Consider the following 16,828-nt stretch of genomic DNA (forward strand, 5'->3'; position numbering starts at 1 on the left):
TCGGTGCTCAAATGATTTATGCAAGTATTTATGAATGTCCACTCTAGGCCAAATATTTTGAGCTAGCTGAGGTGGTCTGAGGTGTGACAAGTGCTAGGTAATTTGTTTAATATGAAAGTATGGTTATTATGTAATACAAAGTTGATTTTGTTCCAAAGGTAAACAATTGCTTAAAGTAAAAGATGGTTAATAGAAATATCCCAGGATGATATAAAGAAACAACATGAAGTTTTGACTATAATACTGATGCCATTACTTTGGTTCCGTGTGGGTCGGGGAAATTGATGGTAATACAGTGTAAATTCCATTCTATGCCACTCTATTTAAACTATTTAAAGACAAACTCCCTAAAACATCGCAATTGCTTGACTTTGGTTGGTTTATCTTGTTGTCCATAAAATGATACTCTCTATGTAGCATCACACCCACTCTACATAACTACAACAATACATCATTATTAAGCAATATACTGTACTTTCTAAGTTGCAGAAATTAATACAAACTGCAGCTGTGTACAACTCGCGCAGGCTAGGAAGGGCTTTGAGACGAAAAACCACCCCTCTTGAGAGTCCAAGCGGCGCCCGTGCCTGCCAAGGCCAGCGATAGCGCATGGCTGTCTAGTAGACATATCAGTCTTCCTCTTTCCGTGGTAGTGTTGTGTTCGCGAATAACTATACGTATTTAACAGAGTGCTGTGAGAATTGTCGGAGTTTGTGTGCACGTTCTCTTGAGGTACATAACAATGTCTCCAATACATTCGAATTGAAACACAAGGTTCTGCATAGTCAAAAGCGAGAAGTTATTGCGAATGTAATTGAGTTCATGAAAAATGAAAAACCAGCTCAAGAGCCCATAATCCCTTTTGCCGAAGTACGAAAACGTGTGGCTGCAACTACAGGCGTGTCTAAAAATGTTGTTACCCAGATTACCAAAGAGATGCAGAGTATTGCAATCGGCGAAGGCACAAGTTTCGTAACACCAAACAAACATAGGACACGTACGAAGCATGTTACGGGACTTGACGATTTTGATAAGTGTGTTGTGCGACAAAGTATTCACAATTTTTATATAAATCAGAAAATCGCCCCTACTATCCCAAGAATACTACAATAACTGTGACAGAGTATTGGTTTTAAAGGAGGAGCAACAAGCTTGCGAAAAATCGTACGGGAATTGGGATTTAGATGGAAGAAAACGAGAAAAAACCGTTCTGTACTTACAGAGAGGCAAGAAATAAAATACAAATGGATTGTGTACCTAAGAGAGATAAAGGAAGCTAGGCAGCAAGGCAGGCCTATAGTGTACATGGACGAGAGTATATACTGAGCTCGCACTGTACAGCCAAATCATGGAGTGACGAAAGCAATGCAGGCCTGTTGAAACCAGTATCTAAAGGCGAGCGAGTGATAATTGTTCACGCAGGTGGCGAAATGGGTTTTATCAAGGATGCATTGTTAATGTGGCGTTTAAAGCAAGCTACAGGAGACTTATCACAATGAAATGAACACCACTTATTTTGTGGACTTTGCAGAAAACTATTCTTTTGTTATCCAAGACAAAATTCAGTCGTGTCATTGGTTGCGTTCTGCTTGCAGATTACATCCAGTACTTCTGTACTTCAGAAAGGATGGAGAAACATGTACGTAATATGTCTGTGCTTTAGCTCAGATTACCTAAACCATGATGTTTGCTTTGTATATGAGGTTCAAAGAAGATTGAGCTTACTAATTCATAAAGAATTACTTCAAATAAATCAATTGGATTATACCACAGACATTAGTGCAGCACAAACCAAGAATTATAAGTTTGGTCAACCTCTGCTATCACTTGGAAGATTTTAATTTAAAAGCTTCTGGGACCTTTCATGCAACAAGTCATGGTAAAACAGCTTGTGATGGTGTTGGAGGATGTGCTAAAAGAACAGTATCTAGAGTAAGCTAGCAAAGACCATATAAAGATCAAACTTTGACAAATGAGCAGATGTTCAACTTTGCAATGAATACCTACTTTACTACAATTAAGTTTCAGCTGATCAAAAAGAAGATGACGTTCACGCAGTGGAAGAAAAGCTTAACAAGTGTTTCTCAGAGTTCACAACTGTGCCTGGAACAAGGTTCTAGCACTATTTCATCTCTCTATCTAAAACTTTAATAGCAGCTAAGCGAATTAGCTATGATGAGAATTTTTCGTCAGAGTACTCTTTGACTGAAAAAAACGGAGAGCCTCAAAATTAAAAACAATTCGCATGTGTGTTCAGTTTATGATTATAAATGTTATAATGGGTTAGTGCTTGAAAAAGAAAATGAAGATGCAATGATTACGTATATGCATCCTCACTGGCCAGCTAAATTATTTTACTGGCCTGAACATCATAATTATGGGCAGGAAGATTAATGCTGGGTGAAATTAGTCAGTGAAATTAGTCAATGAAATTAGTCAATATTCTTTGCACTATTTTTGTTCCGGAATTTGAGACTCAGGTTGGAAGGGTGCATTATAAACAGACATCCATGAGTGAGAGAAAAATTACATCAAAAAGATCAAAATGGAATCAGCTTCTTCATAATTACATTGATAAAGAACTTAAAGTAGACTTACTTCAGGTATGTACAACATCAAGTGACAAGATTAATGTAAAAAATAAATTTTCATGAGCACAGCTTGCAGACCTAACTTTAACTACTGTAATTCCGTAATTCAACAAAAATTCTATCTACCAAAACATTTTTTTAGGTGGGGTGAGAAGATAAATATCCACAAATTTTATTTAACTATTTTGTAGCAAATTTTGTGTTCTTTCTAATGGCACAAGGCCCAAGAATGTAAAGATTAATAGAAAAAAGTTATAATAGGTTTACTAAATTGATGTTTAAAATTTTTGGTAATTAATTTTTTTCACTTCTAACATAAATTGCATGTACTTCTGGGCATTAAATTACATTTTACGAGAGATATTTGTAATCTACATAAAATTATGAATAAGTTTGGTGAATTTCACGATTCTAGATTAATAAATATTATTACAAATGTAAGTTGAAGCAAGATGTGTCACTCGACTTTGGTTGCAGAGTAAAAAAATTCCTCCAAACAGAGGGAAGGGCTTTAAATTCCAAACTAGAGCCAATATTCCAAAAATGAAAAATACTGGTTCTTGTATTTGTCTGAAGATACTGTGTACAAAATTTCATCCAAATCTGAAATGGTGGGGTGGACAATGTGTTATCTTGGCTGGATTATCTGGCATGAAATGACCCTTCTGTCTTAAATCCTTTAAAAAGCAGTACAAAATGTTTTTTTATTAGTTGTATTTTACAACTCATAAAAAGTACATATGGTGCTGTATAAAATTGTGTATAAATTTTCTGGTAGTATATCCTTTTTATTTTAGGTGTGTTTTAAATGTAAACTACAAAATATTTTAAATTTTATTTTAATTTGATAATATAAAAATTTTGATTGAATTTTATAATAGAATGGTTAATAAAAAACCTAATTATTACAAAGAGACTAAATTATGGTCCCTTCAGGTTTGTATTATTGAAGTTTCACTGTATTATAATCTTAGTATTGAATGGATATGCACATGTGGCACCTCAAAAAGTTCAAAAATGCTTAAATTTTGAATTTAACTTAGTGCACTTTGACATAGGTGCCCTTTTAGCTTTGATACTGTCAAGATGGTGTTCAGTCTCTGCCATGTCTTTTGATTCTGTCCACATTTACAGCTTTCATTGGCTGGAGCGACCCTCTGTTTAAGATGCTGGCTGGTCATTATCTTCTCAGAGAACACAATGATTTTAATTTATTTCTACAGAAAAAAAGTAAAGTTTTCACGAGATCTTCTCTGACAGTGAAGCTACAGCAACTGCTACTGAAACTGTGAAAACAATTCAGAAGACGTGACAGGAGACTAAATACCATCAAAGACAAATATACACCCATATCAATGTTTACTAAGCTAAATCCAAAACTTTAAATTTTCTAACCATTTTGAAAGACACCACACGTGTATATCAATTTAATACTTCTTTTATGATTTCAGTTTAAAGCCCTGGCAATCATTTTTCTTTGATTCTGAATGTCTGAAATAAAAATTAACAACATAAATTAATTTACAATGCTTGTATGACAAGTGAAATCCGTAAAAATTACTTTAAATAAAACTCAAATAATGCAGTAAACATTTGTACCTAATCGGAACAATCTGATTCTACTCCTTAAACTCATCAATGATCACAGACCTTTAATTTGACTTAAAAATAGGCAGACATTAGCTTACATCACTTAAATACTTATAAGAAGAATAAGAATATTCTGTTGTCCTATTGACTGATAGAGAAAAAAATACAAGATTTCAAAAGTGTTCATTTTAACGGGAACCAGTTAACTTAATATGCAATTACAATTCAGAGAACCCTAAATAGTCTTAATCTCTGACAGTGCCAAAATAAATAGACTTTATTTCCTACCTACACCTGATATGGTGATAAAAACTTTGGGTTTGCTGGCTGCCTTGACGATGGCCTGCGCCAAGGAAGCCGTCGTGTTGACGCGACTGGCCCACACGTTCTGCTGGAAGCCCGGGGTCCACCTTCGCGTGGGGTCCAGCACGTTCTGGCCAGCGAGGTTCACCACGGCGGTCACGTTCTGCGGCAGCCTGGACTCTGCCAGGTCGTTCTGAAACACACAACATGTTTAGGCACAGTTAGGAACTACTTACCCCCAATACACAACACATCAAAGTTCCCACACTCTTTTTGACGTGACGTCTAATAAATCGATGAACGCTGGCTGCACGCACGAAAAATTGTCCCACTACTGATGTCCCACTTACGCATGCGTGGCATCTCTCTGGTATGTTGCGGACGGTACAGAGAACTTAGCCGGCACGTGGTGGAAAACCGAGGTTATTGTTGTGCACCGCGCCACGGGAGTATATTCGCAAGGAAATGGCGTTCTTACAAGTACGTATTATTTTAATTACTAGTGTAAATCAGTAACTTTAAACAGTTTTGTATGAGTATTGTTTTAGCTGTGTAACTAAATATTTATTGCTGGTGTGATACTTTTCACGCTTTAGTTTGACATTGGTTATTATTTGTCATGAGTTATTATTTGATGAACTAAATCACACACCGTATTATAGTTATGAGCCCACGAGCGTGTAAATATTTCGAGTCCAACAGAGAATATGCTAGTTAAAAGAAATTCAAACAAATATCGTGCATGGAATATTATTAATTTATACCATCTGAAACAATTTTCTCAATATGGTCTCGTGGGCGTGTGGTTAGCATGGATGACTTCAAAGGATATCGGTTCGAATCTCGGCAGCTGCAAATTTTTTTTTGTACTTGTAAAAATAAATACGGCGCACGCAACATTTCAAAAGTAATAAATATATTTGAATTAATAAATGCAAATAAAAGTAAATTTATTAATTAAATTGTAGATTACATTTCACTCCTTTGTATCCATACAAAATAGTGATAATACAATAAAAATGATTCAATTTTATTCATAAAAGTATGCAGAGGTAGATTTTATCATACAAAAGATAGAAAAATTTAAAAAAAAAATTCTTCCTCAAAGAATATAATATTTTTAATGCCTAAATGGTTTGGTTGCAAAAACCTATTACGGCTCAGTCTCAGGCCTAATATGATATTTCCTTTTCTTCTGGATCAATAATTTTATTAATATTTTGTTATGACGTTGTCACGTTCAACTATCGTCCGTAAACCGACTTTACAGACAACCAATTTTTTACTGGTGTGTGTATTTAATTTTTACTTCAGCAAATTTCCCCATCCCATAATGCAATCAGTCCATCTGACATGATAGATATATTAGAAAACCAATTTCTACCAAAACGAATAGAAACAAATATGCATTAAATGCCAAACTGTCAATTAAACTTTATTCCTGCACAATTAACTCTTTGGCTAATATGAACGTACATGTACGGGCATATTTTTAATGGTATTAGAGAGTATGAACGTAAATGTACGTTTTTAACTTAAATTTAATAGTCTGACCATAATTTTACGTTTTGGTGGCAGTATAATGTTTTGCTATGTCCTACATTCTCTTGTACAGTTTACTAAATGATTCCCAGTGATTTTTAAAGTTCTTGCATATTTTACAAGGTGGTGAAACACAATGCGTCAGATAGCGGCGTAGTCAAGTCCTTATATGTGGGGTTTTTGAACGATAGCAACAGTCGCACACCTATAGAATTGCAGAGTCAATCTTTTATCTGCTCATCTCCCGGTAACGCGAACAGGGGTGTATTTATTTGAGAGTGCTTTTATTTTCGCGGTCACAGATACTGAACTATAGGCTCTTCATAATAGCCAGAAATCTGTGCGAAAAAAGAAAGGGATTTAAAATAAAGTTTGTAAATATTATGAATCAAATATCTGTTTTCTATACAACTATTTTAGTAATCGTATTGATGAAGGAATTGTTTGAGCAGCAAGTACAAAATTTTTTCCACTGGGAACTTACTAAGATGGATAGCCTATAGCTATCATTTTCAGAACTTTACAACACAATATTTTCGCAATATTGCAATTATTTTTCAGTCTGATATGTACTCCATCTATATGCTTGTGTCATTGAATTTGTATTACTAAGATATACAAGTGGCTTGTTCGTGCAAACGATGTTCAGTCCCGGGGTTTATCTATTGGCCATAAATGCGTAGAAGTAGAAATATAGTGCTACTGTTTTACCGAATGTTTTTATGACTGTTATTCGTATATAATTTTTTTTGAAACTATTTGTAATAATGGCCACATCTCGCAAAAGAAAAATACTTTCTGAAAAAGAATTACAAGAAATTATCGCTAACTGGGAATCAGGAAGTGATGAAAGTGTAAGTGACATAGACACTGACAGTGATGCAGTTTCCAGTCTAGGTGCCACGAATGCAACTACAGGAACAGAGGTGAGCATAGATGTTCCAACTAATACAGAAAACTCTTTCCGAAAACAATGAAAATTTCCAACCAAGGACATTAAATTTTGACAATTCTTTTTCGGGGCTCACAGATGAATTCAATTTGCCGGAAAATTTCAGTGAATTGGATGTATTCAAAATATTGTTTGATCAAGATTTGGTCCAGCACATAGTTGATGAATCGGATAAGTACCACTCATACATAACAGAAAGATTTGAAGTCAAAGAAAAATCAAAACTCAAACAATGGGTGAAATCTAATGTTTTAGAATTTTATACATTTTTAGATGTAGTTATACTCATGCCCCACACAGCTAAAAACCGTATAAATGATTATTGGTCCACTGACCCAATTCTGTCTTCTACTATTTTTGGAAAAATATTTTCACAGGATCATTTTTTGCTCTTACTTTGTCTATTACATTTTTCTGATAGCAACAGTCAGCCACACGGAGATTGTCTATACAAAATAAGTACTGTTTTGGAAACTACCAAAATGAAATTCAAGACATTGTTCAAGCCGCATCAAAATTTATGTATTGACGAGAGCATTATGATGTGGAAGGGTCGTTTGGTCTTCAAGCAATACATTCCATCCAAGCGGCACAGATTTGGTGTTAAGTTGTTCGTCTTGTGTGACTGTGAGACAGGATATATTGTTGATTTTATTGTTTACACTGGCAGTGAAACCAACATTGTCAAAATCAGCGATCTCGGCATTTCAGGTTCTATCGTCATTACACTTTTGGAGCCCAACCTAGACAAAGGTCACATTTTGTTTACAGATAATTGGTACACAAGCCCAAAACTGTTCGGATTTCTTTTTGATCATCAGACTGGTGCATGCGGAACAGTGCGCCCAAACAGGAAAGAAATGCCGAGATTTCCACAAAAAGTAAAAAAAAGGTCAGTGTGCAGTTTCACACACAGAAAACATTCTAGCTGAAAAGTGGCATGACAAAAGGGAGGTTTGCATGCTTACTACTGTTCATAACCACGTGTTTGTCGAAACAGACAAAAATGACCGAACATAGGGTGAAAGCATAATGAAGCCTCGGTCCGTGGTTGACTACAATCGAAACATGGGGTTAGTGGATAAGACTGACATGCAGATAAGTTTTGTTGATAGTACTAGGAAGACAATAAAATGGTACAAAAAATTGTTTTTCCATATATTGGACATAATAATTTTGAATGCCTGTATTATGTACAATATCAGTCATAACAATCAAATTAGGCTGGTGCAGTTCAGATTCAATTTAGTTCGACAACTACTGCAAAAGGTGGGCGGCGCTCAGCTGTCATCACCCCAACACCATTGCTGCTAACTGCTCGACACTTCCCAACTCCAGTGCCATCAACAGCAGCGAAGGCCAAACCACAAAGGCAGTGTTACGTGTGCAAGCACAGCACAAAGACAAAACCAAGGCGAAAAGAAACAAGGTGGATGTGTGCAGAATGTGATGTAGGACTCAGCGTACATCCATGCTTCAGCACATTCCACACAATAAAAAACTTTTAAATTTGTTAACAGATTTTGTTTATTATATATGTATAATATTGTAAGTACCGAAATAATTTCATCCTGAAACTTGAAATAAAAATCTTTCATTGGCATTCTTTTTCGAGTCAAAATTGATTGCATTGTAAGAAACTGTGTATGTAAATATTTTAAATTTTTATTAAAATATTAAAATATTTATTCAAAATATTGAAAGTACATGTGATCACCGAAATATTGATTTTTTTTTTTAAATATCTGATCGGTGTGTACAATGTGTATATGTTATTATTATATGTATATTTAAAAAAAAATGTAATTGAAAATGTCAGTTATTAAAATGTTTTAAAACTAATGTTAATAATTGTTTTTGCAAAAAAATTATAAGATTTTGTAGTTTTCACAAAAATCGTAAAAATTCTGTAAGAAATAAAAATTTAGTAAAAAAAATTTTTTTTTTTTTGGAAAACCTCCCTCTAGAGGATACACAAAAATTAATTTTTACCTCACCAACCAAAGGGTTAACAAGTTACTACGTATATGAACATGTGGCAGACATAGAGCAATGACACTCATTTACTGTTTGTTATGTCCATGTATGACTGTGTCATATTATAAAACACAATTTACTCTTTTTTTAACACCCTTAGAGATGGAATTTAATAATTATATGTAGCCTATGTGTTAATCCAGGAAATGAGCTAGCTGTATGTAAAATTTCATCCTAATACATAGTGGTTTGAGCATGACTGAGTAACAAACATTCAAAATTCAAACATCATAACTTTCACAATTATATTAGGACACATTCAGTTTTAATACATCATTGTGTAAATATTGTATGAAAAATTGCTCATAGTCTAATATTTTGTGGTTTTGTACTTATATATTGTCAATTTGCCTGTGTTTTCCAGACACCTTTTCATTCTCTGAGTTATCCCTGATGTTCACATTTTCCTTGTCTGCTGGAACCCTGCATAACAAATTATATTTAGCTTATTTTTGAAATGCACATTTACAAACAATTGTTAGCTTCTCTATACCGCTGACGTACCGTCTGCTGATTGGCAGTGAACTTAAATCAGCAACAGCAGAGGGGGAAAAAAACCTTTAAGTTTGAAAACTTTCTGTATGCTGAGTGCATGTTGTTGCAAATGTAGTCAATTTCCTTAAGCCTACATATATAGAACTGTGTGATGTAAAACCTTACCTTTATTTTTATTCTGTAATATTTCTGCATGTCAGCATTTAAAGAGTTTGTTCTGTAAATAGTACTTGAAAATGCATATTTAATAAGGCAAAAGATGCAAATACTACGTTAATTTTTTTTATGTTTGTAAGTAAAAAGGAAAACGGCAAAATGACGAGGCCCCTAAAGCCATTCAAAACATGTCCAACAGATGAGTCGTCCTAACGACTACCGTTTGCAGACCTGGAAGCATTTTCACAGACAGAACTCCCACCATCACATTGCTCAAGGTGAACTCAACACGAGGAGAAGATAGTCCAAAAGTGAGTTCAAACTGTATGAAACTCAAGGGGCCCGCCTAGTCATAGGTGTATCTGTGTTAGATAGGCGGGATGATAAGTGCAACCCACGCCGTGCCCTCAAACACGTGATATATATATATATCTGGAGCCATCAACAAGAAGGCTGTACAACCAAAAAAAAAGACAATTGTGGGAAATGCGTGGAGTTAAAAAAATATTAAATTTTTATATGTTTTTCAAAGTAAATTATACATAACGGCTAAATGCCTACAAATAAATATATCTCAAGGAAATATATAAGTATAAAGATTTTAGGTTTTTAAAAATTGAATTTGATTTTACTCATATCATTTAGTCATACAATTTAAACGATAAGTCAAGATATGGCAACTTTGATTTTAAGCGGTGACCACAACATATGGCGAATAAATGAAGATATAGGTGTAATGCAAGTCCCTTGAGTCCTTTCAATAATCTGTATCGGGTGTTTCAAGCCCGAAAATTCCCTCAACGCAGGTGCTGCTGGGAGAGGAAAGGAAACACACGGAATTGAAAATTTTGTAAGTGCACTCGCCCAAGATATTCTTTGGGGACCCGGCATCCTGGAGACGACGATGACGTCGTATCCCTTGGCACGCAGGAGGTTGGTGAGCGCAGAGCCGATGAAGCCTGAACCACCACCTTGAACAGAGCGATCCCAGTTTGTTTCCAGACGGGGTGAACTCAGAATCTTCCGCAAGTGGTGAACCCGGAAGATGTTGCTGTGAGCCACAGTCTGTTTCACGCTTGGATTGCAGTACTGAGTAAATGGCGAGCACCGTTGCCAGAATGACACTATACCAAGTTGTTAATTACATAACATTATAAGACTTATTTTGTAAAACATTGTTAACAATATCAAGTTTTAATATATATTTTGTCATATTTCTCGACTTTTCTGACTGTAAAATAGTGTCTACTGACAGTATTGTTACAGTTGTTATTCTGACCAAAAAATAATAATTAAATGCTAAACACCAATTATTATTTTACATGAGAAACTATTTGTAACAGTTAGTCACTATTAATAACAAGGCATTCCATGAAAGTAAGTGCAATGCTGAAAAGAGCCAAACTTCTTAAAATTAAATGATATAAACAAAATGTCACCAAAAACAGTTGAAACCAAGATGGCATCTTAAAATTACATCTCCTTAGAAAAAAAAATTGAACTTATCATATGATGCTCTTGATGAACTATAAGAAAATTTATTTCCACAATCCTCATTCCAAATTTTACTTTACAAAATACAAAATTTTTCGATACATTAAAAATTTTTTCATTTAATTACAAAGTTATGTCTGAAACTTTTGCGGTGAATGGCGTGCGTATGGCAATAGAGCACACCAAAACAAGGGCTGTGCTAATAGCAGAAATTGTGAATTGGAAAGAGAAATGCACACTACAAATCTAAGGCTGAGATGCTTTGTGATGGGTTTGTCCCAGGGTACTCCCGTTTCCCCCATTAACGCACTCAGTCAGTGCCTCATTCGCACCGCATCCCTCCTCCTCGTCTCTAAATGACAAAGATGTGAAGAGGGGCGGGGGGAAGGAACATTTTCAGGGGTGGTTGTGGATGATGAAAGGCCAGGTTCATGGGATTTAGGCCTAGATGGTGTTGGAAATTTTACGCTAGCAATGTTAGAAGACTTGTCAGTTGCAGTTGGTGAAGATGTCTGTATGTTATGGGCTGCTGGCAATGGAAGCAAAATTGCAGATTTGAGATTCTTGTCAGTTAAGCCATGGTCTACCATGTTGATTGAAGGGCTAGGTTCAAGAACATTTGATGATGTTGAAGAATCTGGATCAAACTCAGCATTTGCAATTGGTGTTGTACTAGGTATACTACAGGTTGCTGGGGATGGAAGCATGCTTGCAAAGCTCACGTCACTGGTACGTGATTCACTTTCCAATGGGTTCTGGCCATTCTTGACATTCTTTCACAAGATAAACAGGTTTTTGTCTGATGGATCTCCAATCCATATATCACCAGCAGATTCAAATTCATCAATTTTAACTGGTCCAAAAATTGTTGTAATCTCCTGCAAACACACTGGTACTTATTACAACTCTGCAAATTCTGAGACTGTAAAGGCTTTGGTATAGGCAAAGTTGCCTCTGTCAACACACTATGAACAGTTGTCTCAACAATAACAGCTGATGTATCAAATGGAAAAAGACTGCATTTCTTAAATGCACTGGCTAGATTCTTCGAAGAAACTGATTTCTCAACTGCTGCCTCTAACAACTTCCCAAAGTCCTTCTTCCTCAGTGTAGGGTCCTTTTTTTCTTGCAGTTGCTGCATACGCCAATTATGAACAGTGGTTTTCCATTCACTTTTGAGTGGTTTAAATACACCAACATCCATAGGCTGTAGGATGTGAGTAGCATTTGGCAACAATGCTATTAGAATAATGCCATTTTTCTGACAAAACTCACTTGTATGAAGTGTTAGGTGAGAAGAGTGCCCATCAATGAACAGAGCTATAGCTAACTGTATGCCACTTTCCAATAACCAAGGATGAAACATATTTGAAATGAATTCGAAAAATACTTCTCCAGTCATCCAACCGTTAGCTGACTTTCCAATACCCCATTTATTTGGCATCTCAGCAACAAGATCTTGGGGAATGTGTTCGTACTTGAAACAAATCAGTGGTGGGCTGACATCTCCATTAGTATTTCGTGTGATGAGGACTGTTTAACACTCTTTATCACCTGCATTCACTACTTGATACACTTTATTCTGACCTTTCTGAGCCAAAATTTTATTTCCTTTTGGGTTCAGAAAAAAAGCTGTTTCATCAGCATTGAAGACCCACTTATTATCCAACAGAACAGAGTAAAAATTGTTCTCTTGTATATATGCCTGCACTTCTTGGAAACATGTGGAGATTTTCTCTTGGGAGACTTGTGCACGCACTGTCAAATTTTCTGGTGTCTTTTTAAAAATGATGTGCACCAGCTTCTTCCTGGACAGCCATCTGTGAAGGGGACATCTCGATGCAATTCGACTACAAGACCTTTTACACTGTTTTGTAGATCTTCTTTTGAAACTGGGAAGCCTGCCTTGGCCATACTTATCATCCAGTCGACTAGTCTCTTCTCTTCAACTTGCGTTAAGTATGACTGTGGGCCCATTTTTCTCTGAAGTGGATACATCCCTGTTCTTTTTCCATGCAATGTTGAGCATGGCACACCATGCTTTCTTGAAGCTTCCCTTAAGCCCATACCTTTATCCATATCTTGTAAAGCTCTTTCCATGGCTGCCTCTTCATATCGAAAACTAGTTTTTTTTTGACATTTTACCTGAAATTTAAGCAGAGAACTGGCTTATTTACAAAAAAAAAAAGGTAAACTAACCTATTACAAAAGACAAAAGTTAATGTAGGTACCTAGGACCTAATAACAATTTTAATACTTAGCCTATGTTCCATTGTTAAAAAATATACATATACTTAATAAACTTTATATGCCAGTTAATGAGATAATTAGGTACAGGTGGTTATTTTTAAAAACAAATAATTTCATAAAAACAAGGGTGGAAGTTTGAAACTACAAAAATCCTGAAATAACTTTCGTTAAGGGGCAAAAGTATCTTCAATTATCATTACCAAATACTAATACAAATGGTTTTTAATAAATACTGTTTCATGGTTAATGGAATTATAAACCTAGTGTCTTAACTCATTGTATCTTGCCTAATACCTAACATTAAAAGGTATTGTTTTAGTTATCGGACATTTTTGTTTTAGTGACGGGACTGGACAGGAGTCCAGTCACTGGATCTGGCAAAGATTTTTTTATAATATTTAAACAATTACTTTATGTCGGTTAGATATGTATTATAATATAACAATTTGAGGTATTTTTAAAAAAATCCTGCTTGCACTAGTTACAGCCCAGTGTCCAGTTACTACAGCAATAGAGGTTTGTGTGTTTTAGTAGCTGGACACCCCTTCTATCACATAAAAACTCAACAAGTATTGATAAAAGCACTTCTGCCTCTTCAATGACAGGTAATTAACAGTCTGCAATATTTTTGACATTAACTCTCACATACTGAATGCAACATAATACTAATTACTATACTTACCTCTCTTCCTGAAATTGCTAAGCAAAATACCACTGTGCCTAAAGTATAAACAAAGATTTGTTTGCCCAATTTCTTCTTATTCTTAATGCATGAAACACAACTATCAACCGATACACTTTAAAAATAAATCTTAAAAGATAATATTTTGATATGTCAGATTTTTGTTTTTGAAGTATTTTTCTTAATATCAGTATTTAAAATTAGGTGTCCTGAGACTAGTTCATATTACTGGTACAGTAATGCCTGTAAATTCAAGTGTATCAAAGATATGTGTAAAAATATTCTCTGAAGATACAAAGGAGGAAACAGTGACCATCCAAAAATTCCCTGAAAACCTATAAATGACAGCAGAAGTTAGTGGATATATAACAGCTGTATATAAGTGGTGGCTGGCATATGTGTTGGAAAAGAATGAATAAGATAAACTAAAAGTGACATTTCTGCATCCTGCTGTCCTTCTTTATCATTTTTATATCCAAGAATACCGGACATATTGTGGATACCACTGACAGATAGATGTAGCTACTTTGTAAAGTTGATCCCACAACTGCTACAGGAAGGATTTTATTTATGTAATAACATCTGAAGAAGCCATAAAAACTTCACAAATAATGAAGTTCTGAATAACTTTTGCCTAAGATGTAAGTGTTAAAAATTTAATTTTATGTTCATAATTAATGTAATATAGTAAAGAAATCTGTGGTAGGTAAGCTGACTAACAGTTTCATAAAACACCCTTTTTTAAAATTATTATTTAACTATGAACCCTTTAGCCTTCCACTTTGAAATTTTAAGAATCACTTACCAAAAGTATAAACTAGCCTATTTATAGAAATTATTTAACAATTTTCAAAAATGCTCTTTTTGAGAAAATCAAAATCAAAATTTTAAATTTGATTTTTCAGAATCACTTTTAATAACAAAGTATGTTGTGTTGTACATCAAAAGAAAGAGCACTTAAAACTGAGTAAAATGACACCCACCACTCCCATTTTTCTAGTTCAATTAGGAGAAAAGCTATTGTGATTTAAAAATATGTTGGTTACTTTTTTTGGCGGATTTTGGGAAACTTTACATAGCCGTAATTTTGAAACCGTTTTAGATATTTAAAAAAAAGGCATTTTTCTTAATCTCTATGAGGACAATCTTCATTTCAAATTTCATTAAATTCTGAAGTGGTTAAGTAAATTTTTATTTTTATTTTAGTGTTGATTTCATACAGAATAACCCTACTCAGCAAGGCGTTCTTTACGTGAGGTACCTCACTATAAGGTAGGAAATTCTGGTTTTCTTGTATCGCTGTTTAAACGTGATTTCGACAAATGGAGGATCAAATGTGCCAAGTTCAGAGGACTGACAGAGGACAAACAGAAACCGATGTGACTATGAATGATAATTTTTTGACAGTCAGCAATGTGACAAGTTCAGAGGACAGTAAAACAAACAGAAACATTAATAAAAATGAATCTGATATGTTGTACAAAGTAGAGCATTTAATAATATTTTTAATTTTTTATATTGCCTACTTTTAATAAAACTCTGTTAAAATTACTTGGTCTGTGGCATACAACATGCCCAGTACTCTTAAGAATAGTATTGTTTAACATCAATTTTCATAAATGCCCACTTAAATCATTTATGCCGTTCTTGCACTCACGCTTTGCAAGTTTTGTCGCACCGTGCTATAATTACCAAACGCTTTTGAAATGAATCTGGGTTTCGAATCTAACTTCACTCAAATCAGGAATATAGGATAATCCAAGTATGATTTAAAAAGACAAGGGTATTTATTAATGTTAGAATATTACAGCCGGAACCATTACTGTTTACTACCCTAATTGGTTTTCCATTTCAATTAATGTAAACACACATAATATTATAATATAAGTATTATAAATTAAGTGAATACTATATTTAAGCTAACCAAAACTTTATTATAAAGATATTGGTTTACGCTAACGTACCTATGAGAACTGTGTTTATTATCCTCGGCATAATAAACTAAAACTCTACAACTCACTAAGATTTGTTTAAAATTAAATATCTTATTTCAACACAATGTTCATAGGAACCGCATAGAGTAAGTAAAGGGAAACCGTAGGAACTAAATATAAATAATAACAACAACCTGTCGAGGGCATCTATCGATTGTTTCAACAACACTACAGTTGTCATAGCCGTTGCCTACGAGTTTGGGAAGGCCTTCGCATCAATGATTTCAATGTGGAACATTGAGTGTAGTTCGCACAATGCCGCTAAAGCGCAGGTGTTTACACTGTGAATTAACACATGGCTTATGATATGAAATGTCGAATTGTTGATGAAAGAACATTTTCCTGGGGTTTATTTGTTAGCAGTGTGCAAGTAAGTTGACTAAACCGGTTATAAGTTGCGGGAAATTAATGATTTCGACTATTTTGCATGTAATTTGGTAATATAATATTCAAAAGTGTTCTTTGGTATAATGGTGCAAAATGATGTAAACATTGAATTTATTAACGCTTTGCTAGTTCGTTAGGCAATGGATTTAATGCTTTTGATGTGTGGAACTCTTTAGTATCCCTGCACACTGTAAAAAGACATACATTTACTTATTTGTTTATATTTTAAGATGCTGTATTGTTGTGTACCAACAAAAGTGATTCCTCACAGGTGACTGGCATTTCATTTCATCAGTTTCCAACAAATTGTGATTTGCGTGACAAATGGCTTAAAGTCATTTCACGACAGGAAAGT

General features: G+C 34.6%; 1 protein-coding gene across 1 annotated transcript in view; it reads right to left on the reverse strand.

Moving 5' to 3' along the window:
- LOC134538561 (epimerase family protein SDR39U1) overlaps positions 1-16,254 on the reverse strand; it is a 116,016-nt gene extending 99,762 nt beyond the window's left edge. Inside the window, exons 1-3 of the mRNA XM_063379987.1 lie at positions 16,057-16,254; positions 10,531-10,637; positions 4,470-4,677 (exon numbers count right to left, since the gene is read on the reverse strand). Coding sequence (XP_063236057.1) covers positions 4,470-4,677; positions 10,531-10,637; positions 16,057-16,087 — 346 coding nt within the window. The 5' untranslated portion in view covers positions 16,088-16,254. The remainder of the gene's footprint in view (positions 1-4,469; positions 4,678-10,530; positions 10,638-16,056) is intronic.
- Positions 16,255-16,828: the final 574 nt, after the last annotated feature.

This window comes from Bacillus rossius, chromosome 13, assembly GCF_032445375.1.
Source record: "Bacillus rossius redtenbacheri isolate Brsri chromosome 13, Brsri_v3, whole genome shotgun sequence".
NCBI classification, from domain to species: Eukaryota; Metazoa; Arthropoda; class Insecta; order Phasmatodea; family Bacillidae; genus Bacillus; species Bacillus rossius.